This window comes from Moschus berezovskii, chromosome 28 (assembly GCF_049115385.1).
Source record: "Moschus berezovskii isolate FMDL1 chromosome 28, NW_MosBer_1.0, whole genome shotgun sequence".
Lineage (NCBI taxonomy): Eukaryota > Metazoa > Chordata > Mammalia > Artiodactyla > Moschidae > Moschus > Moschus berezovskii.
The window spans coordinates 8,962,934-8,989,621 of NC_142487.1; the positions used below are offsets into that span (position 1 = coordinate 8,962,934).

The following is a 26,688-nucleotide window of genomic DNA, read 5'->3' on the forward strand; positions in this document are numbered from 1 at the left end:
TAAGAAGTACAAACCATTATGCATAAAGCAAGCTACAGGATACACTGCATAGGGCTCCCCAGGTGGCGCCCGTGGTAAAGAATCTGCCTGTAAATGCAGGAGGCAGAGGAGATGGAGTTTCGATCCCTGGGTCAGGAAGATCCTCTGGAGTAGGAAATGGCACCCCACTCCAGTATACTTGCCCGGGAAATTCTGTGGACAGAGGAGCCTGGTGGGCTCCTACAGGGTTGCAAAGAGTTGGACACGACTGAGCATGCACGCCACACTATGCATTGTACAACATGGGGAATAGAGCCAATATTTTATACTAATCGTAAATGGAATATAACCTTTAAAAATTGTGAATCATTATATTGCATACCTGCAAATTACATAGTATTGTATAGTAACCCCTGGTGGCTCAGAGGTTAAAGCGTCTGCCTCCAATGCGGGAGACCCGGGTTCGATCCCTGGGTCGGGAAGATCCCCTGGAGAAGGAAACGGTAACCCACTCCAGTACTCTTGCCTGGAGAATCCCATGGACGGAGAAGCCTGGTAGGCTACAGTCCACGGGGTCGCATAAAGTCGGACACGACTGAGCGACGGAACGGAACGTATATCAACCATACATCAGTGAATCCATCGATAAAGACAACACACAGATAAACATGAATGCCAAAAGGCTGCTGTGTTGTTTTTTTTCTCACATCAGACTCCCAACAGGACCCAGATGTTTCAGTGGCCATTATTGAGCACCTACTGTGTCCTCAGGATTTTGTGGACAAGTGAGTCTGGGAGAGAAGCTTGACTTAGAGAGAGAAACAGCTGCGTTTGGATCTGCCTGAGGGCTTCCTGCTCTCTGGGGAAAGCGTGCTTTGCCCCGCGGGGAGAGCCGACGGTCCGCACAGCTTGGCTAGGAGGAAGGTCCAGAAGAGGAAAGAGACCAGGCTCGCTCTGCACCGGTGAGGTTCCGGAGCCCCGAGGCAGCCATGCAATTGGCTGTCCTCCATGTACTCTGTCCCATATCAACTCACAGGTTACTCATGGAGATGGGTTCTATAGGTCTTAGGTGTATTAAGCCATTTAATTCCCACAGTACCCTTATGGAATTCTATGATTATCTCCATCTTACATATGAAAACATGGAAACACAGACAAGCTAAGTAGCTTGCCCTGGGGCACATGGCCTTTGAGTAATAAACTCAGGATGACAACCCAAGAGTCGCTGGCCTGGCAAGCAAGGCTTACAACACTGACCACCAGGCTAGCTGCCTCTCGATGCGGTGGCTCTGAGGTGGCAGTTGGGGGCATGCCCTAATCAGAATAGTAATAAGCCTCTTTACTAAGAAGAGAAGTCGTGCAGACAGAGGCAGGTTATTCAGAGGGCCAAAGAATCGATGTCTTCAAACTGTGGTGCTAGAGAAGACTCTTGAGAGTCCCTTGGACATCAAGATCAAACAAGGAAATCAACCCTGAATATTCATTGGAAGGACTCATGCTGAAGCTGAAGCTCCAAAATTTTGGTCACCTAATGCTGGGAAAGGTTGGGGGCGGGAGGAGAAGGGGACGACAGAGAATGAGATGGCTGGATGGCATCACCGACTCTGTGGACATGAGTTTGAGTGTACTCCGGGAGTTGGTGATGGACAGGGAGGCCTGGCGTGCTGTGATTCATGGGGTCGCGGAGAGTCGGACACGAATGAGCGACTGAACTGAACTGAACTGAACTGAATGTGAAGAGCTGACTTATTGGAAAAGAACCCTGATGCTGGGAAAGATCAAGGGCAGGAAGAAAAGGGAGCGACAGAGGGTGAGAGGGCTGGATGGCATCACCAATGCAACGGACATGAACTTGGGCAAACCCTGGGAGATGGTGACCGATGGGAGGCCTGGCGTGCTGCAGTCCATGGGGTCTCAAAGAGTCGGACATGAGTGGGCGACCGGACAACAAGTATGAGAAGAGGATTTATATCAGAAGACTGGGTGTGGATTAGAATTCTAATCCTAACTGGTTCTGCATCAGTTAACCCCACTGACTCTCAGTTTCCTCATATTTAACATAAGATTAACAATACTGGACTTCTCTGGTGGCTCAGATGGTAAAGAGCCTGCCTGCCATGCAGGAGATCTAGGTTTGATCCCTGGGTCAGGAAGATTCCCCGGAGAAGGGAATGGCAGCTCACTTCAGCATTCTTGCCTAGGAAATCCCATAGATAGAGGAGCCTGGTGGGCTTCTTCACTTTCACTTTAACAATATTCATCTTATAAGCCTTCTGAATCTCAAACTGTATAACAGTGTCTGAAACAACTCCTGACACTAAATAAATACTCTGTAAACAGACGGTGAGTGAAAGATCTAGAAACTCTTCATAGACACATGTCTGGTTGCCTTTGACGAGAGTGTGAAGTTCCCAAACAAGGACAAACTAAGCCTCAAACGGGCGGGGGTGTTCAGTAGATGAATCTAGGGTGTGGTGTGGGGAGTCTATATGTGTAATAGCTACCATTCAGAGAGCAACTGTCATTTACTGAGGTCACCATGAACCACCACTGTACCATTAATAACCACGAATTTAGGGCATTTTGCTACATACTTTGGGTTTCACCCTTCACTATTACATGTTACAGATCTTAAATTTACACTAATAGAACATCTATTGAAAATAATTCTCTTTATTCTCATTATGGCTTTTCAGATCATGTCTACACATTATATTTTACAGATGCTTAGCCAGGGACTGTTCTAGAAAGCTAGAGACACAGTGGTCTAGCTTTCTGTGCAGATGTCTGTGAAACCTAGCAGCAAGCAGAGCTTGGGCAAAGATGTGGCCGGCTTAGCCCTGGAGCTCCTACCTCCAGGTCTACTATTGAGGAAATCTGGGCTAATGCAGACGCAAAAAAAAAAAATCTTTTCTGTTACAAGAAAATACATTGAAGTAGATATGTATAGGAAAAAGATCAAAATTTACATATGCAAAACATTAACTAGATTGTGTCCATATTTTTCTATATATTCTATTTTAAAACTTAAAATCAGTAAAATGGTTATTTTAATAACCTGTTGAAATAGGAAAATTTCTTCCTTCAAAAATTAACAGACATGATGTGTAAAGGGAATTATTTTTGATAGATTCTCCGTTAGTGTAAATTCGGGAGTAGTTCTGAATGTTTTCATAACCCACTATTTTATACTCTCTTCATTTAGGTTTTATTTTATTGGCAATTTAAAAAATAAGAAATGTTGATTTATGTATGTTGAACAAGAATTATTCGGAATATATAAAACTGTAGTTACCATGATGCGCATATTAGATATGCTTTGATAATTGCATACCTTTTTTAGGTTTTAAAGACAGTCCCATTACTTACCATGCCCTGGAATTTCGAGAACTTGTCAACAGGCTGTGCTCTGAGACTTAATGCCAAACTGAAATCCACTCAGCTTCAAAAAGCCTCTTTCGGCAAAAGTCAGATGTGTGGGCTTCACAGTGAACTCTAAAGCCCATGGCAGTTACTGTTTATTCCTCAGGGACCATAATGCGAGCAAGATAAAAGCTTGCCTGGATTTTGCCTGCTTTCACCAGAAAGAGGTTAAGTCTGACTTGCACTTCCTTGCATGGTCTCACTTACAGTAAGAATCTGACTCATAAGGTAGAAAGGGGGTCTCCATGGCATAGACGGGGACACAGCCCAGTGACAATGAGCATCCTCTCCATGAACCTGCTCTGACTGGATCACTGTGGTTAACAAGAGGCAGCATCCATGTTTCAAAAACTCAGAAGAAACAGCAATTCACACAGCTCATCCACTTGATAGATAAGAACCTCGCTAAAGAACTGAACTATTCGGGGGAGGGGATTGAATTCGTTATGTCAAAGTCTTCTGGAATATTTTAACTCTGGCTTCTCCTTGTTGTGTTGGCAGAGAAAGCAGGGTTAATGCCTAATTGTGTAGTTATTTCTATTGTGTGGTTTCATAGTCATTTCTTTACTGATGGTCCCTCCAGCCCCACTCCATAGAAACTTGAAAACAGGAAGCCATATCCTAGTCCCAGTAATTCGAGCTTTCTACAGGATTAAGTCTAGCATTTTCTTATGGTTCCAACCAAGGCTGTTGAGTCGGACTCCCTGGGTTTGAACTCTGGTTCTGCCACTGAGTAGGCACTGCACTTGGGAGAGTGACTTGATTTTGCATCAGTAACTTAACCTCTCTCTTGCCTTCATTCCCTCATCTGTGAAATGGAGGTAATTTTAACATTCACCTTCCCCATAAAGTGTTTAGGGTTCGTATAGTAAATATTTGATAAATACTGGCTATTGATAAGCACTCAAAAATTATTTATTGGTAAGAATGTATTAGAAACAGAGAGATAATTGTCACAAAGAAGAAAGCCGTGACTCTTTCTCAAACCATCCCAGCTTCTGCTAGTCCCAACAGTTCAGATAGCCTGCCTAGCATAATTTCTCAGACTCATGGAAGCAGCAGAATTCTATTGTCACATGAAATGTACGTATGTAAGGTGTGATCTGCTCTAAATCATGGGGTACAGATTTAGCCATGGTGTTTTTTCTTCCCTCCAGTTAACAGCTACAACAGTTAAGAATCCCATTATAAAAAACATCCAAGGTTTCCACCTTTGTCCAGGAGTGCCAGGGGCTTCGTCAGGCAAAAGGGGCCAGATGTCTCTCAAAGGCCAAGTGGGGCAGGAATGGCCTGGCATTGTCTGGCATGTCCAGCTGTTTCTCCTCCATGGAGGGATCTGAGCTTCCCCAGGGGCGGCGTCCAGCCAGAGCCCAGCTCGAGCTCCAGGCTTGGTGGTGACAGCTCTGAGACCTCGATCACAGGACCAGTATCACTGTCCAGAAGAATTGCCCAGCCAGGACTGTGGCCAGTGAAAGCCACAGGCCTCTGGGCCAAGCCAGCCTCGCACAGCCCGTTAGCCCTTTTCTCAGAACCTGGCTCATCAGCCTCGGTATCTCTTCTTCCCTGAACCACGACTTAGGATTTTTCAGCTATGCAGATGTGTCCGCCAGTGCCCCAGCTGGATGGACTTGCCGGTGCAGCCATAAAAATCTCCATAGATGGAGGGGCTTAAACAGGGAAATGTATTTTTCTGCAATTCCGGAGGCTGCAAATCTAAGAGAAAGTGAGGGCAGGAAGACTGCTTCTGAGACCTCGCTGCTTGACTTGCAGGTGGCTGTCTGCTCCCCGTGTCCTCAACGTGGCCCCGGCTCCAAACACGGTCACATTCTGAGTTACTGGAAGGACTCCAACATTGGAAATCTTGGTGGGGGGTGGGGGCAGGCACAGTTCAGCCCATGACACCAACTGCTGACTCCAGTGGCTTGGGGAATAAGGTAACTTGTTCAACGAGAGAGAGAGGATGGAGAAAGTGGGAGGTATGTACCAGGGAGCCTCTTCAGACCACTTTCCAGGACAACGGGCACCGTGTTTTCCTTACTAAGCTGTCACTCAAGTGCTGTCCTGACATTTGGAGTCACCTGAACAGATCCAGGAGCTCTTTGTGAAACAGGTGACCCCAGAGCTCCTCTGAGAGAAAATGGGACTGGAATCTTCACCCTTCTTTACCCCCTCCTCAAGAAATCACCTCTGACCAGCACCGTGTAAAACCCTGGCCTGGAGGATTCCAGGCATCAAGACTCCTTCTGCTACTTTTGTTCACAAATCCGTGATTCACAGCAATTTGAATCGGGGTGTGTGTGTGTGTGTGTGTGTGTGTGTGTGTGTGTGTGTATTACTTCTACCAATTCCTGGCTGTGAGAACATATAATAATAGCTTTGTGACCAGCATTCAGCGCAGCTCTGCTCTGGGGTCAGGATGAGCCTGAGACCTGCTGACACCCTGGCTTCAATTTCCCCCTTGGTTTCTCTCTGGAGACAGGCTGGTTAATCGCCCTGCTCAGCTGTGACACCCCAGAGAAGCCAAGAGGGGACAGTCAGAGGCGGCCTCCCCGTGACCTGCTTGCTCACACCAGACCAATAAAGTGCCAGCAGAGTGACAGTGACAGCTGCCCCATGGCGTTCAAAGGGAGCCAAGGAGTTCAGTTCCACAGCCTGGGGGACAAGTGTGTCATTACAGCCCGGCTTCTCCGAGAGAAGCCACCTCAACGCAGTCCGGGGTGCTCGCAGCTCTTGCAGCCACAGTCAGGCATCTGGGACCCCAAGGACCAGGCACCAGGGACCTGCGATTCCCATTCCCCGCACCCCCCAAGTCCTACTCCACCTGCGGCCCTACCGGCCACGGCTCCCGTCACCCGATCGGCTCCCTGCTGGACTTTAGCAGCGGGGTCCGGGCTCCATCCCCATCTGTGGCGACAGAGACGCTGGAGGAAGGAGGTACATGGGGGCCAGGCAGTCTGGGGCCCGCCGCAAGGACAAGGGGCCCCTGGGGCGGGGGCTCCTGCAGGGGAGGCAGAAGTTCTCCTCGTGGGACGATGCTCTGCTTCCCGGGAGGGACCCGCGCTGCCTGCTGAAGCGGGGGCTGCGCCATGTCAGTTTCAGCCTGGTCACCAAGGGCATGACGGACGCGCCCGACTTCCTGTGGGGCCTGTCGGAGATGCAGAAGCTCAACCTGTCCCACAACCAGCTCCGCGCCGTCCCGCCCGAGCTGGGGAAGCTGACGCGGCTGGTGGTCCTGAACCTGTGCGGGAACCGCCTGAAGACGCTGCCCCGGGAGGTCAGCCTCCTGCAGAGCCTCAAAGTCCTGTTCGTGCACATGAACGGCCTGACGGAGCTGCCAGCGGAGCTGGGCGCCTGCCGGAGCTTGGAGGTCTTGAGCGCGTCGCACAACTGCCTGTCCCAGCTGCCCGCCAGCCTCGCCGACCTGTCCCGGCTGCGCAAGCTGAACCTCAGCCACAACCGCTTCGCCCACATCCCCGTCTGCGTGTTCTCGCTCAAGGAGCTGGACTTCCTGCACGTGGGCTCCAACCGCCTGGAGAACATTGCGGAGAGCATCCAGTGCCTGGCCGGCCTGCAGATCTTCATCGCTGAGGGCAACCACATCCACACCTTCCCACGCTCGCTCTGCCAGCTCACAAGCCTGGAGCTGCTGAACCTGAACAACAATGACATCCAGACGCTCCCTGCAGAGCTCTACATGCTCTGCAGGCTGACTAGGATTGCATGGAACCCCATGGACAAAGGGCTGCACATTTCCCGCAACCCTTTATCCAAACCTCTGCCCGAGCTACTGGAGGGGGGTCTGGAGATGCTTGTCAGTTACCTGAAGGACAGGAAACACACCTGATGTGGGCGTTGGAGACATCAACAGACTCGGACAGGAACTTCCCTAGCCTAAACCCTCTCCTCTTCCTATTGCTGTGGGTCGAAACCTGTGTTACTATGTGCTGAGTTGTACTGAACGCCCCTTCTAAGCAGGTGTTTGCTTTTTAGCTCTGTATACTCCTATAAATGGGCTTCCCGGGTGGCTCAGCAGTAAAAAAAATCCACCTGCATTGCAGGAGATGCTGGTTTGATCCCTGGGTAATGGGAAGAGCCCATGGAGGAGGGCATGGTAACCCACTCCAGTATTCTTGCCTGGAGAATCCCATGGACAGAGGAGCCTGGCGGCCTACACAGTCCATAGGGTCACTAAGAGCCTGAAATGACTGAAGAGACTCAGCCTTCTGGCCTCTCCCAAAACCCCGCATAATATCATCTCCTTCTGAATATCAGTGGATAGAGGAATGGGTTTTCTTTCCCCAAAGAAAAATAATTCTGATTCTTCTGGGGAGCAGTGGGATTCAGCCTTTGGAAGAGAGGACAGCAAGTATGATTCAAAGTTCACCAGAAATGAAATGTTTCCTTAGTACGTGCCGTAGGCCAGGTATAATATAGGAGGGGCTGAGACCATCTGGTTTCAGTCCCTGAGCTGTGGCACCTTGCAGCCACATAGCCCCAGCAAGACATGCCCACACCTCTGTCTCCATCCAGCATCCCTTGGGACCAAAGAGAAGCTGGCGCCCAGCCCTCCCAGCAATGACCAAATCCAGCAGAGCTTCCCCTTGAGTCTCAGGGGAGACAAGCCACAGGAACTTTGTCTCCAGAATGACTGTAGGGCAGCAGTCCAGCCGCTCATGCTGACGTCTGGGGGTGGGTGACGGGGTGCAGTGTGCTGGCTTTCAGAGAATAAACACAAACAGAGCCAACACACAGTGTCCATCTTCTTTCCAATCCTTCTCTTGCTCCCAGTCATATCCTCAAGCTTCTCTAGAGACCGATGGTTACATTCCCCTGTTGTAATTTCACGTCTCCTCTCTTCCCAGATTTGCCTTCTCAGAGGTGAGAAAACAACCAGGGGAAAAGCTCAACAGGTAGCAAAGAGGAGGTAAGGCATAGACAGCCCACCCCCCAAAGTCATTACCCTTTCATATTCAGAGGAGGAGGATGTCTGCCACTTGGCTTTCACCTGTGGTCCTTTAAAAGTTATCTGAGGCACTTCCCTGGTGGTCCAGTGATTAAGGCTCCGCTTTTCCCATGCAGGCAGTGCAGGTTCAATCCCTGACTGGGGACAAGGGTCGCACATGCCAAGGGGCATGGCCAAAAATAAATTAATTAATTAATGAAATAAAACACTTTGCAGATCTCACTTATTTCAAAATTTTACAAATTACAAATGAGTTGAGTGACATGCAAAGCTTTTTGGAGAAAAGGTTCTGTAAGAATATTATTTGCTTTGTGTTCAATTCCAAGAGTTACACAGCTGTTAGTTCAATGCAAAATCAGGATGAGCCATTACAGAGTTCCTGCCATGAGAATCACTGGGCCTCGCTGTCACTGTCCCAGTCGAGAGGCCCTGAGATGTCACCGTGTGTTCAGAGTTCAAGAATTCAAATGAATATGGCAGTGAATGTACAATGTCTTCAGATCCACAGATCTGGATCTGTGGATCCACAAGCACTCAGGTTTCTTGGCACATTTGTCTACAGGACACAGCAGACAATAGCAAGACAGGAATGGGGGATGTGGCCAGGATCATCTAACTTCTTACTATCCTTAGTTTAATTCAGTTAAATTCATATTTATTAGCACCTTTCCTGGGCAGGCACCTTGAAAGGAATAAGGCTCAGCTCCTTCTACCAAGGAGCTCAAAGTGTGCTGAAAGAGACAGACCTACATGGGTTTCCACAGTGATCCCCACTAAAGAGATTAAAGCACAGATAGCACACCGGATGGTGTGTAGCGCAGACTGAGCCCCAAGAACGATGGGGATGAATCAGTCAAACCCCGGTTCTTGGCAGCCGTCTCACCCTAATTCTCCCACCCTCTTTGCCCCAAATGGGGGAGGGGAGCACAGTCCAGGGGGCTGCGGGCTCATTCTCAGGTGCTGACTTAGGCAGCATTATAAGGCGGGGGGGTGGGCTGCCATCTTCTTCTTCTAAGCGTTGATCAAGGAGGGGTGTGTCCATGTAACTTATTCACAGGACAAATGGATTTCCCACCAGGCCCCAAAGTCAATATCCCATCCATCAATGAGGGCAGCCCATTCCTGCCATTATCATCAGATACCGTTGTTCCGTGAACACCCTGGGTACATGAGTTCTTGTGCTGAACCACTGCAAACAGATCTCAGCAGTGTCACCGGGAGGCAGCTGAATTCCCCTCCACGTTCCCCACCCCCCACCGACCCCCAGCAGCAACCGGAGATCTGCTTATCCCTGCCGGGCACACTCAGGCACTCAGTAACCTCACCCACGTTCACTTGCTGGAGCCAAGACTATTTAAAGACATCAGTGGAATTCTTACTCGACCTCATGACTCAGAGGGAAACGGCAGTGTGAGGCTTTCTCTGTAGAGCAGGGCAGAGGCTGGAGCTGGAGACCATACAGGCAGCTGTCACACAAACACTGTGTGTGCCAGGATCGCACCCGCGGGTGTCCCCTGGTGTCCGCTGCCGAAGACCCACTTGGGCTCATGCTGAATTTACATGACCTTGCTCTGGGCCGAGAGTAAGGCTGGGGCACCACCATCGCACTTTTCCTGCTGAGCAATCATTTTATTCCCTCTCCTCGCTTTTTCAGTCACTTGATACCGCACAGTAACTCTACTCCAGGGAAAGAACATAACCATATTTTGAATGTGACCTGAGAGCTTATTATACTTCTTAAGGAAAGGGTGGTATCAGTGTGGTTAGCAGCTTCCATCGGTGCCTTTCAGAGGTATAGAAGCGAGGTTTTCTTTGTGAATAGTCTGCATTGAGGGCTGCATGAAAGTGATAGCAGGTGCCCGATGGGCTTTAGATACTGATTCTTTGTGAATACTCCTTTCTTATTGATAAAGGGAAGTGCTGAGCACAAACCTGGTTAACGTGCTTGGTTATTCAAAACACCCACGTGGAGGGAATTTGATACAGTGCTCCATGTCTGCCGTCAAACCCTACAGTTTGCTGATGGGCTGTGAAATGCATCTTGCTTATCTTTTGTAGTTTCGATGCTGCCACATTCGAATAACTCCCAGGTATTTCTGAGACTTCTGAAATCAAAGCCCTGAGGCTGACTGCAAGGGCTTCGGAGTACATTTAGCCAAAGAATGCAAGCTAATTGGGGGCTTGATGTAGGGAGCTGACTGTTCACATCCTGATAGTGGGATGGTTGCATGTCATCAGGGTCTCAGTCAGAAGTGATCTCAGGAGTGTGTTCAGAGACACCTTTTGAAGCCGCTTACACAATTAAGAAGAAATCCTCTGTTCCTAGGAAAGGAAGATGGTTTTGAAAAGACACATCTGTTCGAGAAATAATACCACTAAATGCATAAAACTGCTGCACATCAGAAAGAAGCGTGTCGTCATTAGTTACTTGTTGACTTAGTAAATGGTTAATAGAAGTAATGTGCTCTGTTCTCAGACTTGAGTCAAGGCTCTGCCTCTCGGTAGTAACCAGAGACAGACGGGATGCACCTGTCCTTCACAGCAAGACACTCCTGCAAAGAGATCGCGAGGGAAAGCTGTCATTATCTGCACAGATACTTTAAACCCTTTTCTTGTGGGAATGGTTACTGCATTTTAAAATGCCATTTCCTGTGCCTCCAAGCACGGACTGAATATGCATGTGGATGCCTAAGCATTACACACAGTGAAAGACGAAAGCCCTGTGGGCTTGGTCCCTGGAAGACGATGCAAGTGTCAACATCCTGAGATGATGGGGGTGAGTCTCAAAGCTGCGCTAGGGTGCTTCTCGTCAGTAATGGACATCAGCAACAGCAAGTCTGGACCGTCTCTAAGAGTCTGTTACAAATGAGAGAAACAGAGGTCGAGTTCAATAATGGTCTTTTTCAAAAAAGCAAACATTCAAGCTGTTAGATTTAGCTAACAGGACGACGCTAGAGGATGAGATGGTTAGGTAGCATCACCAGCTCAATGGACACGAATTTAAGCAAATTCTAGAAGGTAGTGGGGGATGGAGGAGCTTGGTAGGCTGCAGTCCATGGGGTCGCAAAGAGTCGGACACGACTTAGAGACTAAACAACAACTCCATCCTAAACAATACGTCCTTAGGTATCCGTGGGTTCTCTATCTTCTTATCCCACCTAAGAAATTTATTTTCAGCACCATGTGAGAAACAGAGAAACACAAAATTCCCAGCCTAGGTTAAATGTGCAACTAAGTATTGACACCATCAGGTAATTATAACTTATCCAAGCACATAAAAATACAACTTTTCACAGATTGTAAGAAAATGAAATAAAATTCAGAGGAACATCAAAGCTATTATAAATAGTAATAGGAACAATCTTGACCTTGTCGAGAAAAGAACTTTTTATGAGTGTTCTTTAAAGGTACCCATTAAGTATATATGTTGAATCCAAAGCATTACTAATTTTAAAAAAGGACAGCATAGTAATAAAAGGGAAGCAGAGAAGGCTCATAATGAATTTGTAAGAGCTTGGGCATCGTTAGGCAAGCATAACTGGAAGCTATTAGCATCAAGCTTGCTATGCAGATTTTTTTTTTAGTAGTGTCATAGGAATCTATTTGCAAAGAGAGATCTTGCTTCCCACTGCTTAAACTTTCTTCTTATTTCAGCACAGGACAGAAAATGAAAGTGAACTTGAGTCTTTCTGGAAAGCGTCAAAGTAATTCTGGATGCTCTTGAGGGAAACATACATTATGAAATTTACAGGATGCCTGGCTTCCACAGGATGAGCTAGAGCCACCCTTGGAGCATCACAGAGTCCCCCATATTCTTTAGTTTTGAGTAACTTGAGTTCCCCAGAGGAGCCAGGAGATGCCACTGGGGCAAATCTGTATCCCAGCCTCAGTGGCAAGGCTCCTGGATGTTGCTGGTCCCCGGACTGCAAGGCCACTGGGCTTTGTCCTCTTGGCTGACTTGGATTTCACATCCAGCATAGGGAAGAGATTCAATCATAACGTATCCAATGAGTAATGAAAAAGTCAACAAGTCTGTACAGGTGACCTCCTGTCCAGGCTTCAGTTTTCTACAAAGTGAGGCAACTGAATTCACTTATTTTATTATTTATTATCTTTTAATTCTATAGGTTAGAAGGTCAAAAATATGTCTCTAAAATCAAGGTTTAGCTGGTCTGCATTTCTTTCTGTCAGCTCTAGGGTAGAATTAATTTCCATTCTCATTCTGGTAGCAAAATCCATTTCTATAGGGTTATAGGACTGAGGTTCCAGTTTCCTTGATTGAATTCACTTTAAAGTCAACTCACTTTAAGCTTTTCTTAGTTTTGAAATTCAGACTGTATATATAGTTTTTTTTTGCTTTGTCTTCTCCTTGTCTCAGGCCCCGGTGCATAGCTACCTGAGCTTAGAGTCATTGCAATTACTCAAGAAAAGCCAAAAACATTGACTCAATGGATCAAAATCAGTATCTCCTTGTAGTACCATAAAAAATATAATTTACTTTTGGTTGACTTTCAAAAGTATGAAAAGAGCTAAGGCATTGTGAAGCGTGAATCCAGGAGTCTGCAGATCTCTTGATTGTATGGGTTCCATCTCTTTTTATTGGCTTGGAGGTCCAGAGGGAATGAAAGATTTAAAGCTTCTCTTATGTTTCTGGAAGAGAAGGAATTTTTAATTATCTGTTTCCCATTTTTTGAAGAAAGAATTGGATTTGATGAAATATTGTCATTTGGGTACACAGAGCTGAAATGTCTTATAGAAGAGAAAGCATAATCTGTTCCAGAGCTTGACCTGAACATTTGTAATGAGTCATGCTTTCTCTGCCTTCCAGTCCAAATATACGTGAGTCAAACTTGAATTTGGCTATAAATTTTCCAAAGCAAGTCCTACAAGTGGACAAACAGAAACCTGCAAAACAGCTCTTCCTTTGGTTTCTTTGATTTGTAATAACATTACTTCTCTGCCTCCACTGTTTTAATCAAAACCACAAATGTATGATATCTATAGTGTGGAAATTAGAAATTAATGACTGTAATTTGGTTTTTGATTACCCTTCATTCTAGGAGGGCAAATTACAGTTGTGTTGGATAAGAATTCCTGAGTAATCTTGAAATACATAAATACTTTGAAAATTGAAAATACAGTTCTGGTATGATCCTTCTCCACCAAGGTATGTGAGTACAAGTTCAGGAATATTTTCATCCAGGAAATCACAGGAGTAGTGCAAACACAGAATCTAGCAAGAAGAATGAACATCTTTATGTTTTACTCTTTCATGCTTTCTTATTATTGAAAGGTTGCTGCTGTGAGCCGTGGGCTACGCCGGGATTCGTGGCCTCAAGAGGAGAAGAATTTGATCCAGGGCCAGAGAGGAGGCTTGACCACTTGGAGCTTTTGTGTAGCAAAGTTTTATCAAAGTATAATAGAGATAGGGAAAGCTTCTGACGGTAGACATCAGAAGGGGACAGAAAGAGTGCCCGCCAGCTGGCTTTTTGCAAGGCATTTTATGTCTGTTAGCAAGCTTCTAATCAGATAAAAGAAACACCTCAAGGCTGAGGGAGTTTCACCAGGCCCCTCACCCACAATATGCATTTTTGAGATAGGATGGCACAAGGTGTGTCATCCCTCAGCCATAAAACAATGTACTGGTTTGTTGAGCCTTTATCAGCCCAAGGTTTGAGAAAAGAAAAAAAGTTAGTCTTAGGCAGAACCATTTTGAATAAAGGCAGATTCCAAAGCAAATACATAGTTTAATTAACATAGCTGAAGTAAAACATTTCCATAAGAAAAACACATCGGTTAGCTCAAGGCAGAACCAGGAGTCGCCAACACAGAATTAAAAGGAGCCTCTTTTAATTTTGTGCAGAGAAGGAGAAAACGTCTGCAACTGCAGTTTCTTTCCTCCTTCCGCTTGGGGACCTCTGGCCTTCCTACCTGTTACCCTCTCATTATCGTGATTACTTTGTTGTTGGTAATCAAGAAATCTGTTTACTCTCCCAGAAACGTATCTAATATTGCATGTTTTAGAAAACTTCAACTGTTCATCTGACCATGTAATATGTTGGTTATAGAAAACTGAGTTGACCTCCTTAGTTTGTAAATGAACTTGCCAAGGTGTCAGGCATTCATCCTCTACAATTATTTTAGCTGACTTACTTCTGTGGCTAAAGAGGCAATGTAATCCTTTTTGACCAGGATGAGCAGGTTCCTTTTTTTTTTTTTTTTTACCACCAAGGTTGAGTCCTTCATGGTCATCATCTATTGTGCAAAGGCCAAGAATGAATGTGACAAAATCACATGACGTGTGCAATAAAAAGTTGACTCATCGGGTCTGGGATGTTAAAACTCTGTACATTTCAAAGAAAGGTCTGGCCTTTGACAAACTCCTGGGAAATAATCTCCAAGCCTTTGTAATACCCTGCCTCATAAAGACATCTTTGTTGACCTGGGGCCATGGGTCATACCAGACAGTCTGCGCTCACACTGTGATTGATGGTAGGGACTTGGGCAACACAATGTCTGTTTAACCTCTGCAGAGACTTGGAACCCAGGTGCTAAGGTCAGCCACAAAGGAGCTCCATGCCTCCAAGACAAACTCCCAACCAAAACAAACCCTGGACACCAAGGCTCACCTGAGCCTCCCTGGTTGGCAATAGTGCATACATGTCACAAATCATTGCTGGGAGAATTAAGTATCCTCAGATTACTCCACCAGGAGATGACAATGGGAAAACATGCCTGAATATGCTCCTTTTCTCTTTGATGATTTCAACTTGTGTCCTTTCCCTGTGTTAAGTCATAACAATTAGTATGACAGATTTTCTGAATTTTGCAAGTCCTTCTAGCAAATCACTGAGCCTAAGGGTGCTCTTAGGGACATGAGTTAAAAGAATGAGTTAAAGAGGAGAAAACCCTTGAAAGTGTTGGTTAACAGAAGAGAGGCTTCCTCTAGTCACATAGAAATCAGAGCATAGCAGGGCCAGTTCTGAGTGGACCCTGATGCCCGTTTGCCTTCTTTCTGTTAAATTACAGCCTCCCCTCCCCCTACCCTAACTGCCAGGTGATTTTAGTCAGTTCTCAAGAAAAGATATATGTTGATTTTGCTCAAGATTCGCCGAAATAGAGTTGGAAAAGCCTCAATTCCTCTTCCTTCTCCCCTTTTCCTTCTCCATGTGTTTTAATTTGTTCAGAACTTAAAGATGGACAAGGGCATGCCAACCCACTTCAGTATTCTTGCCTGGAGAATCCCATGGACAGAGGAGCTTCACAGGCATAAAGAGTCAGACACGACTGAACTGACTCAGCAGCAGAACTTAAGGAACACGGTTGAGTTTGTTTAAATCAAGGATGAGGAGGAACAAAATCAGTACTCGTGCTAGATTTCCTCTCCAAACTTTGGAAAGGAAAATTTTTCCTCCAGTCTATCATTCTAATAACAACATTTTAGAATGCAAGATGTGACAAATGCAAAGAGCTGGCCCTGTAGTTTCTCCCACCTGAACACTGTACATGCCTCCTTCACCTAAGGGACCACAGGCAGGAAGTCCAGAAGGCTTCTCTGTTACTCTCTGATGCAGTGTGTATTCTGCTGCTTTTCTTGATCTGAATTACTAGTGTCCCTCCTATTTAAGCTTGGGCTTCCCAGGTGGCTCAGTGATAAAGAACCCGCCTGCCAAGCAGGAGACGCAGGTTCGATCTCCGGGTGGGGAAGATTCCCTGGAGCAGGAACCCACTCCAGTGTTCTTTCCTAGGAAATCCCATGGACAGAGGAGCTTGGTGGGCTACAGCCCATGGGACTGCAAAATAATCAGACACGACTAAGCACACACGCACTTACGTGTGAAGCTGAGAAACTGCCCTGAACATTCTGATCTGGTTTTATACAAGTCATAGACAGAAAAGGATGCTCTTCCTGGGATCAATGCAGACTGTGATCTATTGTTTCTGGTTTGTTTGTTTGTTTGTTTGTTTTTTCCACACAGGCTATTTGAAAGAAAACAAAACAAAATGCTGAACAGTTTTGAAAAACCAAGAAAAAGTCCTGCTGGCATGCTCGTGCACTTATTTTTCCCACATATTGGTCCAGAAACCCCATGATGCTCTGCAGCTTGCAGACACAAGGGTTTCGAACAGATTGCATGCTCCAAGCTCCAGCCGCAGAGACAGCCCCAGAATTTTATCTTCTCACTGGGAAATTATTTTCCCCACATATGTTTTGATGATGACAGGCCTTTTTCCATCTTGCTGTTCCTTCTCCTCAGGAGAATAGAAATGTAAGGAATAATTTCTCATTCCATACTTGCCGTTCAGCCCACGTACCACTGGAGTTTAAAGACTGTCTACACACTTGCTAACAACTTACTTTAAATCTATGCTTTGGGAAAACGAGAGACAAAGGGGAAGAGAAGAAAGAACTTAAAATAATACGTTTGAGAAGATATGTGTAATATTAGGAAAAGAAATTTCCCAAATTCTACTGGCTGTATCACATTATATAAAGCTACATCTATGTGGGTTGGACAAGTTCATTTCTAGGCTCAGTTCAGTTCAGTTCAGTTGCTCAGTCGTGTCCGACTCTTTGCGACCCCATGAATCACAGCATGCCAGGCCTCCCTGTCCATCACCAACTCCTGGAGTTCACTCAAACTCATGTCCATCGAGTTGGTGATGCCATCCAGCCATCTCATTCTCTGTTGTCCCCTTCTCCTCTCGCCCACAATCCCTCCCAGCATCAGAGTCTTTTCCAGTGAGTCAACTCGTCACATGGGGTGGCCAAAGTATTGGAGTTTCAGCTTTAGCATCAGTCCTTCCAATGAACAGCCAGGACTGATCTCCTTTAGAATGGACTGGTTGGATCTCCTTGCAGTCCAAGGGACTCTCAAGAGCCTTCTCCAGCACCACAGTTCAAAAGCATCAATTCTTCAGCGATCAGCTTTCTTCACAGTCCAACTTTCACATCCATACATGACCACTGGAAAAACCATAGCCTTGACTAGACGGACCTTGGTTGGCAAAGTAATGTCTCTGCTTTTTAATATACTAAGTTCCTATAATTCTGCTACTTAGGAAGTCTCAGTGTAAATGAGGATATTTTCCTCTACTCCTTACCTAATCCAAAGCTGTCATAGTTCACCATTCATTTGAGGAAAGAATGATCAGTGTTTCTGTTTACCAGCTAAAATGACACAGCCTTAGGAAAGGAACAGAAACACAATTCAACATTCACAGGATTAATCACCTTTGAAATGACAATTCCTGATTTTTCTTTTAGTGAACCATAGTTGATTTATAATATTGTGCTAGTTTCAAGGGTAGAGAAAAGTGAATTCTTTTTTAGATTCTTTTCCATCATAGGTTATTACTAGAAATTGAACACAGTTCTCTGTGCTAGACAGTAAATCCTTGTTCATTTTATGTACAATAGTGTGCATCTGTCATTCTCCAGCTCCTGATTTATCCCTCCCTCCTTTTCCCTTTGATCGTCATGTTTGTTTTCTATGCCTGTGAGTTTATTTCTGTTTTGTAAGTAAGTTTATTTGTACTGTTTTTTTAGATTCCACATATAAGTGATGTCATGTAATATCTGTCTTTGGCTTACTTCACTGAGTATGGTAATCTCTAGGTCCATCCATGTTACTGCAAATTGCATTATTTCATTCATTTTTATGGCTAATATCCTATTGTGTGTATGTGGTACATATCACATCTTTTTAATCCATTGATCTGTTGATGGAAAATTATTTTTTTTTAACTTAGACAGTAAATCCTTGTTGTTCATTTTATGTACAATGGTGTGTATCTGTCATTCTCCAGCTCCTGATTTATCCCTCCCTCCTTTTCCCTTTAAAAAAAAATTATTTTTTTAACTTAGAAGATTGACATTATTTAGAATTCTTTGCAAAAATGAAGTGTTGTTAATAATGTCACTGTACTATGTCAAATCTTTAAAACTCTCAAAGTCTCATATACTGTAACAATATTGTATAATTCAGAGAAAGAGAAAATCTCTCAGTCGTGTCTGACTCTTTGTAACCCCATGGACTATACAGACCATGGAATTCTCCAGGCCAGAATACTGGAGTGGATAGCCTTTCCCTTCTCCAGGGGATCTTCCTGACCCAGGAATAGAACTGGGGTCTCTTGCATTGCAGGTGGATTCTTTACCAACTGAGCTGTAATTCAGAGAAGTGTCAGTTTTTTGTATTAAAGATAATAGAAAACTTTACCTTGTACCCGTTTCCATAGGTCAGGAGATGGTCAAGTGTTTATACTTTTTCGCTTAATATTACCAGGCTGACATCCATCCAATACTTGCAAACTCTAGAATTAGAATAAACAAATCTTAAAATCCATCTCATCTAAATTTCTCCCCTATACATGTCTTTAAAAAACATTTATGCTCAAACACTCTCAGTAACAGAGGGCTCACCCATGTGCAAATGGTTCAGTCCATCAATTTCTTGATATGTCTTCTCCTCATTTTCCATCTCAGGAAACGGTACTCCAACCCACCTAGAAACCCAAGATGCATTCTCGCCTTCTCATTCTTTCAATCCTTCATCTACTCTCTCACCCAGTCCTGAGATTCCACCTCCAAGATTCTTCTGTTGTCCTGTTCAAGCTGACACTGCACCTCATCCTGGCCTCCTCATTCATCCCCTTGGCCCCCTTTTCATCGGCCAGCATAGGTACCAAGGGGGCCTTTTCAATATGCAAATTGGATCATGGCAGACCCCTGCTCAACATTTGCAATAGAATCTGAAATCTTTCACATGATTTATAAGGTTTTACAAACTCCAGTTCCATTTTTTTTTTTTGGCAGATGAAATCATTTGTTATTCATTTACTTATTTTACTTTATTTTTGCTGTTCTGGGTCTTTGCAGCTCACAGGTTCTCTAGTTGGGGCTTGAGGGCTTAATTGCCCTGTGGCACATGGGACCTTAGCTCCTGGACAAGGGATTGAACCTGTATCCCCTGCATTGCAAGGCAGATTCCTAATGACTGGACCATCAGGAGAGACACTCCACTGTCCATTCTCTTACAAATGTGTGCCCATACTGACTTCTTTAGTATCCTGTCTTTGGACTTTCACGTGTACTCTTCCCTCTTCTTGAAATGACCTTGAAGGCTAACATCTGCTCACTCTCCAAGTTTCAGATCAAACACACTTTCTCAGAAAAGCTTTCCTTGACCTTCCACTTTTCCTTCGTTGCCCTTACCACAGCTGAAGTTACGTGCATTAGAGTATGGTCATGGGCACAAATGAATGAATGCCTGTCAACACACAGATACACATACAGGTGTGTAACTTGTAAGGATTCACCACACCCCCCACCACCGTATGACAGCAGCAGCATACTTTCCTAATTCCATGGTTGCATCACCTGGCGTATAACTTTCTTTCTGGCCCACGGTAAGTACTGAATGCATTGTACAGAATGCATTCATATCTAATTACTCAAAATCATTAATTTGGAAATTGTGCCTTCACTGAAATGTGTTTTATCAACCAAATGAAGTAAATGATGTGCATGTATCCCTAATGAAGAAGTGCTTTTCGGCAGAAAACAAAGTTAACGTTCGTTTAAAAATATTGTACTTGAGAAGCGAAGAGTAAACAGAGGAGACTGGTCATCACTTATTCAGGCTAACACTTACGTTAACAGTGCATATATAATTAAACGGGCAGTCATGAGTTGAATGAATAAGTGATGAGCTTGGGAACAGAACGGCCACTGCAGGCAGCATCACCTTGTTCTCTGAGCATGCGTGCTCTGTTGCTCAGTCATGCCTGACTCCTTGCGACCCCATGGACTGCAGCCCGTCAGGCTTTTCAGTCCATGGGATTCTCCAGGAAAGAATACTGGAGTGGGTTGCCAGTGCTTCTTCTCCAGGGGATCTTCCCGACCCAGGGATTGAACCTGAGTCTCCTACACCTCCTGCATTGACAGGTGGATTCTTTACTGCTAGTGCCTCCTAGGAAGCCCAATTTATATTTATGTCTCTTAATTCATCTCTGTAACTATCCTGTGAACTGGTGGTTTTCCATAAATGAGGGAAGTGGGACCGACACTGTGCCCAAGTCACATGCTAGGAGCAGCCGGCCTGGAGGGAGCAGACCTCTCCCCGCCCCCACCTTCCAGGATGCTGGGTGCCTCTCCCTGCCTTAGGGAAACATAAGGACCCAAGTGGATGGGGAAGGGGGGCGTTACCGAGGCAGGGACTGGGACCTCTGTAGGGCTAAAGTCAGTGTGAGTCCAAGCTGAAGGCAGTAAGAGCAAGGTAGGGTGGCCAGTGCAGGTGAAACCAGAGGGGGTTAGATGGCAAAGCTTCCACACAGTTGCTGGGAGTGTAAATGTGTCTGAAGAAGCTGGCCTGGCACACAAACCCCTGCTGGTCCTCGTGTTTCTAGACACCGGCCAGGAGCCTTGGGAACAGTCTTGTCTGCTTCTGGGAAGCTCTCCCTGTCACCTCCCTTCTGGCCAGCAGAGTCCCCGCTGTCACAGTCAGAGTTGACCCTCTGGGACCACAATCAGCTCTTCTAAGAAAGCTGGTGTTTTTGTGCCATGATGGCCTCGGTCACATCCTCCAAAGACAGATTCTGCAGCTTAGCTCCATGGAGTGCATGACACCACCTCACCCCTGTCACATTTCTCCCAAAGACAATTTTTGAGGCCCTAGTGGTGGATGCCCAAACTTGCAGCCCTGGGGAGTCAGGGTGCCTCCAATGCAGGCCTTCCGCTCCAACTTCCAGTTCATGCTTGGCTTCTGTGGGCACCGTGTGCCCAGACTTCCCTGGTGGGTGTTTGCTGAGAAGGAAAGTCTCCTGTGTGTCGAGTGCTGGCAGAGAAGACTCTGCCTATGCCCCAAGCGGCCTGTCCTACCTCCTCCCCTCCCCATGAGCATCCTCCTCCTAGATGGACTCTGGGCTCAGGCTGGCGGCAGTGGTCCCCCAGTGGAACTCTGTCTGTGAGACTCTCTTCCTGGCCTCAGTCCAGCCAGACAGCATGGTTAACTGCGCTAAGCCCCTGAATCCTGGGCTCCATAACATCTTCTTCATTGAGAACTTCAAATGCCACTGTGTCCGGATGGAAAGTCTATCATTTCTGACTCAAACATTGTAGTAAGATCCACAGATGTTGTAGTCAGATTTTACTGATTATTTTTTTTCCCAAAAAGCAAATACAAACGTTTTTACACCCTGCAACAGAGTTGCAGTAACTCTGTTAAAATATCTGGCTGAGAAAATCGACGACAGTCGAAGGAGGGTTGTTGACGTCAACCCAGCCTTTCAATAATGTGTTCAGTACCTCGAAAAGTGATGGGAAATCAAGGATGAAATGAAACAGTAAACAGAGTGAAGGCGGCTTTCACATACCGTGGCAGCTGTGTCATTTTAAGCCTCAGACAGAAATGAGGATCAAAACGCCAAACGTGAAGGATGAGGCTGCATGTCCCAGGTGAGTGGCTTTGGCTGCTGACACAGAGGATGCTTTTTGCACTATATATCCTGAGTCAGAAGGAAAAAAAATAATTAATGTCGGGCAAAGTTTAGCCTCATCCCATGGGAGCTTCCATGCCCCGGGATATCCTTGTAAGAGATGGGAGTCCAGGCACGCTATGCTGCATTTAGCCTCTCATGGGAGAGACAAGCAACCAAGAAGTCAGCAGCTCTGCCGGGCCCTCCCTGGATCCTTGCAGGATCATCCGGGACCACCCCCATCTCTCAGAGATGCATTCTGCCCTGTCTCACCAGCGGAGTCCTCCCAAGCCCACAGCCCAGGCGCTCCTCCTGTGTCCTAAAGTCTCCATACCGTGGAGTCCCGTTGTCTGCCCGTCGCATTGGTTCCAGCTCCATTTCTGGCTCTGGTTTCTGAGTCCTCTGAAGCTATTTCCCTCTGTTGGGAGGAATCTTGCCTGTGGTGTGACAGGTCAGCCCCTGGCTTCTCTGATCCCAGGGCTCTGTGGCAACCCCCTCCCCACTTCCTGAGATGCTGTCCTGGGATCATCTGTCCCCACGAGCCGGGAGACGCGGTCCTGGCCGTCCTTGTCAACAGGCGGAAGGGGATTAGCATCACTCGTCTCTTAGGCTCTTGCTGGGCCTCTCATTTCAAAAGTCACGAAGTGGAGCCACCTGTCTTGCACTATATTTATCACGTTCTTCGACAGGACTAATCCCGGTACTGTACAGGGACACCACCCGTGTCCACAGCCTCCGGCTCTGATGACCCCACGGTGCCCGAGCAGAGTTGTAGGTACATGTCTGTGACGGACACTCGCCCAACGATGCCACCTGATTTAGTCAACAGATCCTTTCGTGCCTTCTGTGGGTGATAGGAGCTTTGTGGCCTTGTGGACACTCTATAGCGACGTGTGACTTGCACGGCACACCCACTGCTGCCTGAAACTCTGCCTGACATGCAATCAGTAGCCACAGAGACCACGCTGCAGTGCTTGTTAAAATTTTAACCTAAGGGCTTCCCAGGTGGCGACAGTGATAAAGAATCCGCCTGCAATGCAGCAGACCAGGGTTCGATCCTTGGGTTGGGAAGATCCTCTGGAGGAGCAAGTGGCAGCCGACTTCAGTATTCTTGCCTGGAGAGTCCCATGGAGGAGGAGCCTGGGGGGCCGCAGTCCATGGGGCCGCAAAGAGTCAGACACAACTGAAGTGATTTGGCACACATCACGGGACTTACCCTCTTTTCATCTGTTTTTTCCTCTCTGGACTGAATTCTAGAAAAATCTCTTCAAGTCTGTCTTTTAATTTGTTAATTTCTCTTCAGCTGAGTCTTGATCAGTTAAACAGCAGTCACTGAATTTTAAGCTCCGATGTTATATTTTTCATTTCTAGACTTTCCACCCATCTAGTCGCCTGGGTCTTTCTCTCTGATCTCTTCCTCACTACTATTTTCTGATCCCTTTTCTTTCCATGTCATTGAACTTATCGAATGTGCTTATTTTAATGTCTGTTGTCTGATAATCCAGCACCTAATATCTTATTTCAGTTCTGCTGAGTTTTGTTTCTGTTGCCTCTCGCTCATGGGTCCGCCTTGTAAATCTCATGATTTTGGACCATGAAACTTTGCCTGAAGGAACTGAAAGCTTCCTTTAAAAACTAGGTTGAAGGCCAGAAGGAGATTCTCTCAGAGAGGTTCTATAGTTGCTTCTGTTGGTTCCCAGATGCCTTAGCTACCAGACTACCAGGGGTGGCTTTTAGCTAAGGTACAGAATTAAAGTTTTAGATTACTCAGAGGATGACAGCCTGCTTAAGGCCTGACTTGTCCTTATGAACTCTTGGTGAATTTTTTTTTCCTCCCAACCAAATCTTTAAAATCAGACATTTCTCCAGATCACCTCTGAGGAGAGGAATGTGTGTTTACTTCCAGCTTACCTTTATCTTGAGGCTTAATCTGGTTGAAGCTAAATTCTTTTGTGGCATTGGGGGAGACTTTTCACCTTGGGCTGACCTGGCTTTGTCTGCTATACACATATCCATTCTTTTTCAGATTCTTTCCCCACATAGATTATTACAGAATATTGAAAAGAGTTCCTTGTGCTATACAGTAGGTCCTTATTGATTACCTATTTTATATACAGTAGTTCATATCTGTTAATCCCAAACTTCTAATTTATCCCTCTCCCCTCCCTCACCACCACGTTTCCCTTTTGGTAACCATAACTTTGTTTTTGAAGTCTGTGAGTCTCTTTTGTAAACAGGTTCATTTGTATCATTATTTTAGATTTCACATATAAATGATATCATATGATATTTTTCTTCCTCTGACTTACTTCACGTAGTATGATCATCTCACCGTCCCTTCATATTGCTACAAATGGTGTCGTTTACAGTTAAGTAATATTCTTATTTACGGTTGAGGAATATTCCATTATATATATGTACCACATCTCTCTATTCACTCCTAAATGGACATTTAGACTGCTTCCATGTCTTGGCTATTGTAAATAGTAGCACCTAGTAATTGTCCTGCAAGTCGTCATATGGACACCATGTGAACTCCATTCCTACATATAGAAGAAATAGATCTTGGAATAAAGAAGCAAACAGTGCACTGATGTCCTACCACGAAACTTTCAGCGGGAACAACCTTTGAATGACTTCTGTCTGGGGTGTTCCGACAGCCTCAGGCATCAGAGCAGTGTGCTCACTGCTCACACTTAGGGGCGGCCCCTTATTTCCACGCCTTTTGCCTGAGTCCTGACCCTGTCCACAAGACTAACCAGATATCCATCCACACGTCCCTCGGCCTTCTTCCTGCTGATGCCCCAACCTATCCATCTGCTCCAGGACTCCCCACCAGCAGTAGCACTTGGGGAGTAGGAACCCAATGGAAGCAGAGAGACAGTTTCGCAGGTGTGGCAAAAGAAAGCATTGAAAGTTGAGCCCCACTGTGAAAAATGATCAAATCGTTTTACAGGAGTCTCATTTAATAATCTAAAACACCTCCGATGAGACACCTGAGTGGTTGAACATTCTGGAAGACTGCTGGTTGAACATGGCACCCCCTCGAGTCAGGTGTAGGAGGTCCTTCTTTCTCCATGCTCTAGGGGAACCTGGTATGCTTTCCTCTAATTAACAAACCATGAGTTTCAGGACACCTAGAAAGTTACTCTGTTTCTCATTCCCTTGTGGACAGAATTTGCACAGGCCTCCTGCTAGCTCCCTTCTTGGGTAGAGGATGATGGAAAGAATCCCTCCTCTTTTCTGGCACCTTGTAATTTGGTGTCTGCTGTGTGTGGAGGAGGCAGACAATAGACATTCCCCAGCATGGTGGCTGGTCTGCTTGTTCACAAAACTGGGGTCAGCTGAGGCTTTGTCAACTTTCAGCTTTCTGTTAAGCAGTGTAAAAGGAAAAAAAAACAAAGAAAGAAAAGGAAAAAATAGCCTTTATTCAGAATTCCCAGGCTCACAATCAATAGAGTTGTTAATTCAAGACCAAACTGCTTAATCGACTCATGGCACCATTATTAATTCATATATTAAGCAGTCTGCATCCATTTCTGGGTTATTCTCATTTGATGATGAGAAGTGAAATGTTTTCTTCTCTACTGCTGCTGCTGCTGAGTCACTTCAGTCGTGTCCGACTCTGTGTGACCCCATAGACGGAAGTCCACCAGGCTCCCCCATCCCTGGGATTCTCCAGGCAAGAACACTGGAGTGGGTTGCCATTTCCTTCTCCAATCTGTGAAAGTGAAAAGTGAAAGTGAAGTCTCTCAGTCATGTCCGACCCTCAGCGACCCCACGGACTGCAGCCTACCAGGCTCCTCCATCCATGGGATTTTCTAGGCAATAGTACTGGAGTGGCTTGCCATTGCCTTCTCCGTTTCTTCTCTACGCTCTACCACTAAATAAGCCTTTTCCAAGTGCAAATTACTGAGCCCAGGTGAAACAAAGACAGCTCTCTGGAAGCCGTCAGCTACTGACACCCTGGTAAGTGCTGAGGAGCTGGGTTGGGGGCGTGCTGTGTGAGAAGTGGCCATCCAACACATTAGCTATCTCTTATGGTAAACAAGGAATTAGTATCTGAACAATAAAGAAAGCAGGATTGGCCCCAGATAGCTAGATGCACAGAAATGATTTCAGCAAGCCAGATGCTTGGATCTTCCCATATATAGGAGACTGCTAAATCTCTTCATGTGAGAGATTTCATTTTCTCTTAATTAATAGTAATCTTTTCATATTCAGATTACCTGCCCATTGCTGCAAACTTGTATATAGCCTGGCTCCTCCCATGACTCCTGGGCATCAGTTCTCTTCAGGTCACCTGAGATGCTGTCTCCTGGGCTCGAGTCCTAACATTCCCACCGAATAAAACCTAACTCTCAACTTTTAGATTGTGAGTATATTTTTTTTAGTCAACAATGAGTAAATGGTATTGCCTCTAAGGGAGACAAAAACAATTGAATCGTTCCTGCATTCCTGTGGCCTTCTTTACTGCCTAAGAAGTCCTTCTACAGCATAACTGCAAACTCACCCAGGGCCAGATTGGCTGCGTGTGACATGGACAGGTCTTTGTTCTGTCCACCTGCCAATCATTCTAGGAAATATATGTGCAATGGTATCTTTGTAGCATCAAAGAAAGCTCCTGCAGAGAGGACAAGACCGCATCTTATTCACTCTTCCTCCCTTAGACTGCTGAGCAAAGTCCGAGGAGCTACAGGATAACATTAATAGTTTTCTTAGCCAATGTTATCAATATCATAAAAATATCTATTATGACTGACATACTTTAATCTTTTTTTAAGATTTACCTTAAGGAACATTTCTTTGGTCCAGAAAGCCTTCAATTATCAGTGAAATGAAAA

At 45.7% G+C, this 26,688-nt stretch overlaps 1 protein-coding gene across 6 annotated transcripts in view; it reads left to right on the forward strand.

The window, feature by feature from the left end:
- LRRC30 (leucine rich repeat containing 30) overlaps nt 1–26,688 on the forward strand; it is a 53,314-nt gene that overhangs the window by 7,856 nt on the left and 18,770 nt on the right. For 2 of the 6 annotated variants that reach the window (XR_008684683.2, XR_016036727.1), the window contains exon 1: nt 3–8,326. Coding sequence is in view for 3 of the 6 variants with exons in the window: in XM_088833519.1 (XP_088689645.1) it covers nt 6,341–7,246 (906 nt within the window). In the remaining 3 variants the exon portion in view is untranslated. Of the gene's footprint in view, nt 1–2; nt 26,045–26,688 lie in introns of those variants that run through there. The other 4 variants (XR_008684688.2, XM_088833521.1, XM_088833519.1 and 1 more) reach the window with 4 other exon arrangements.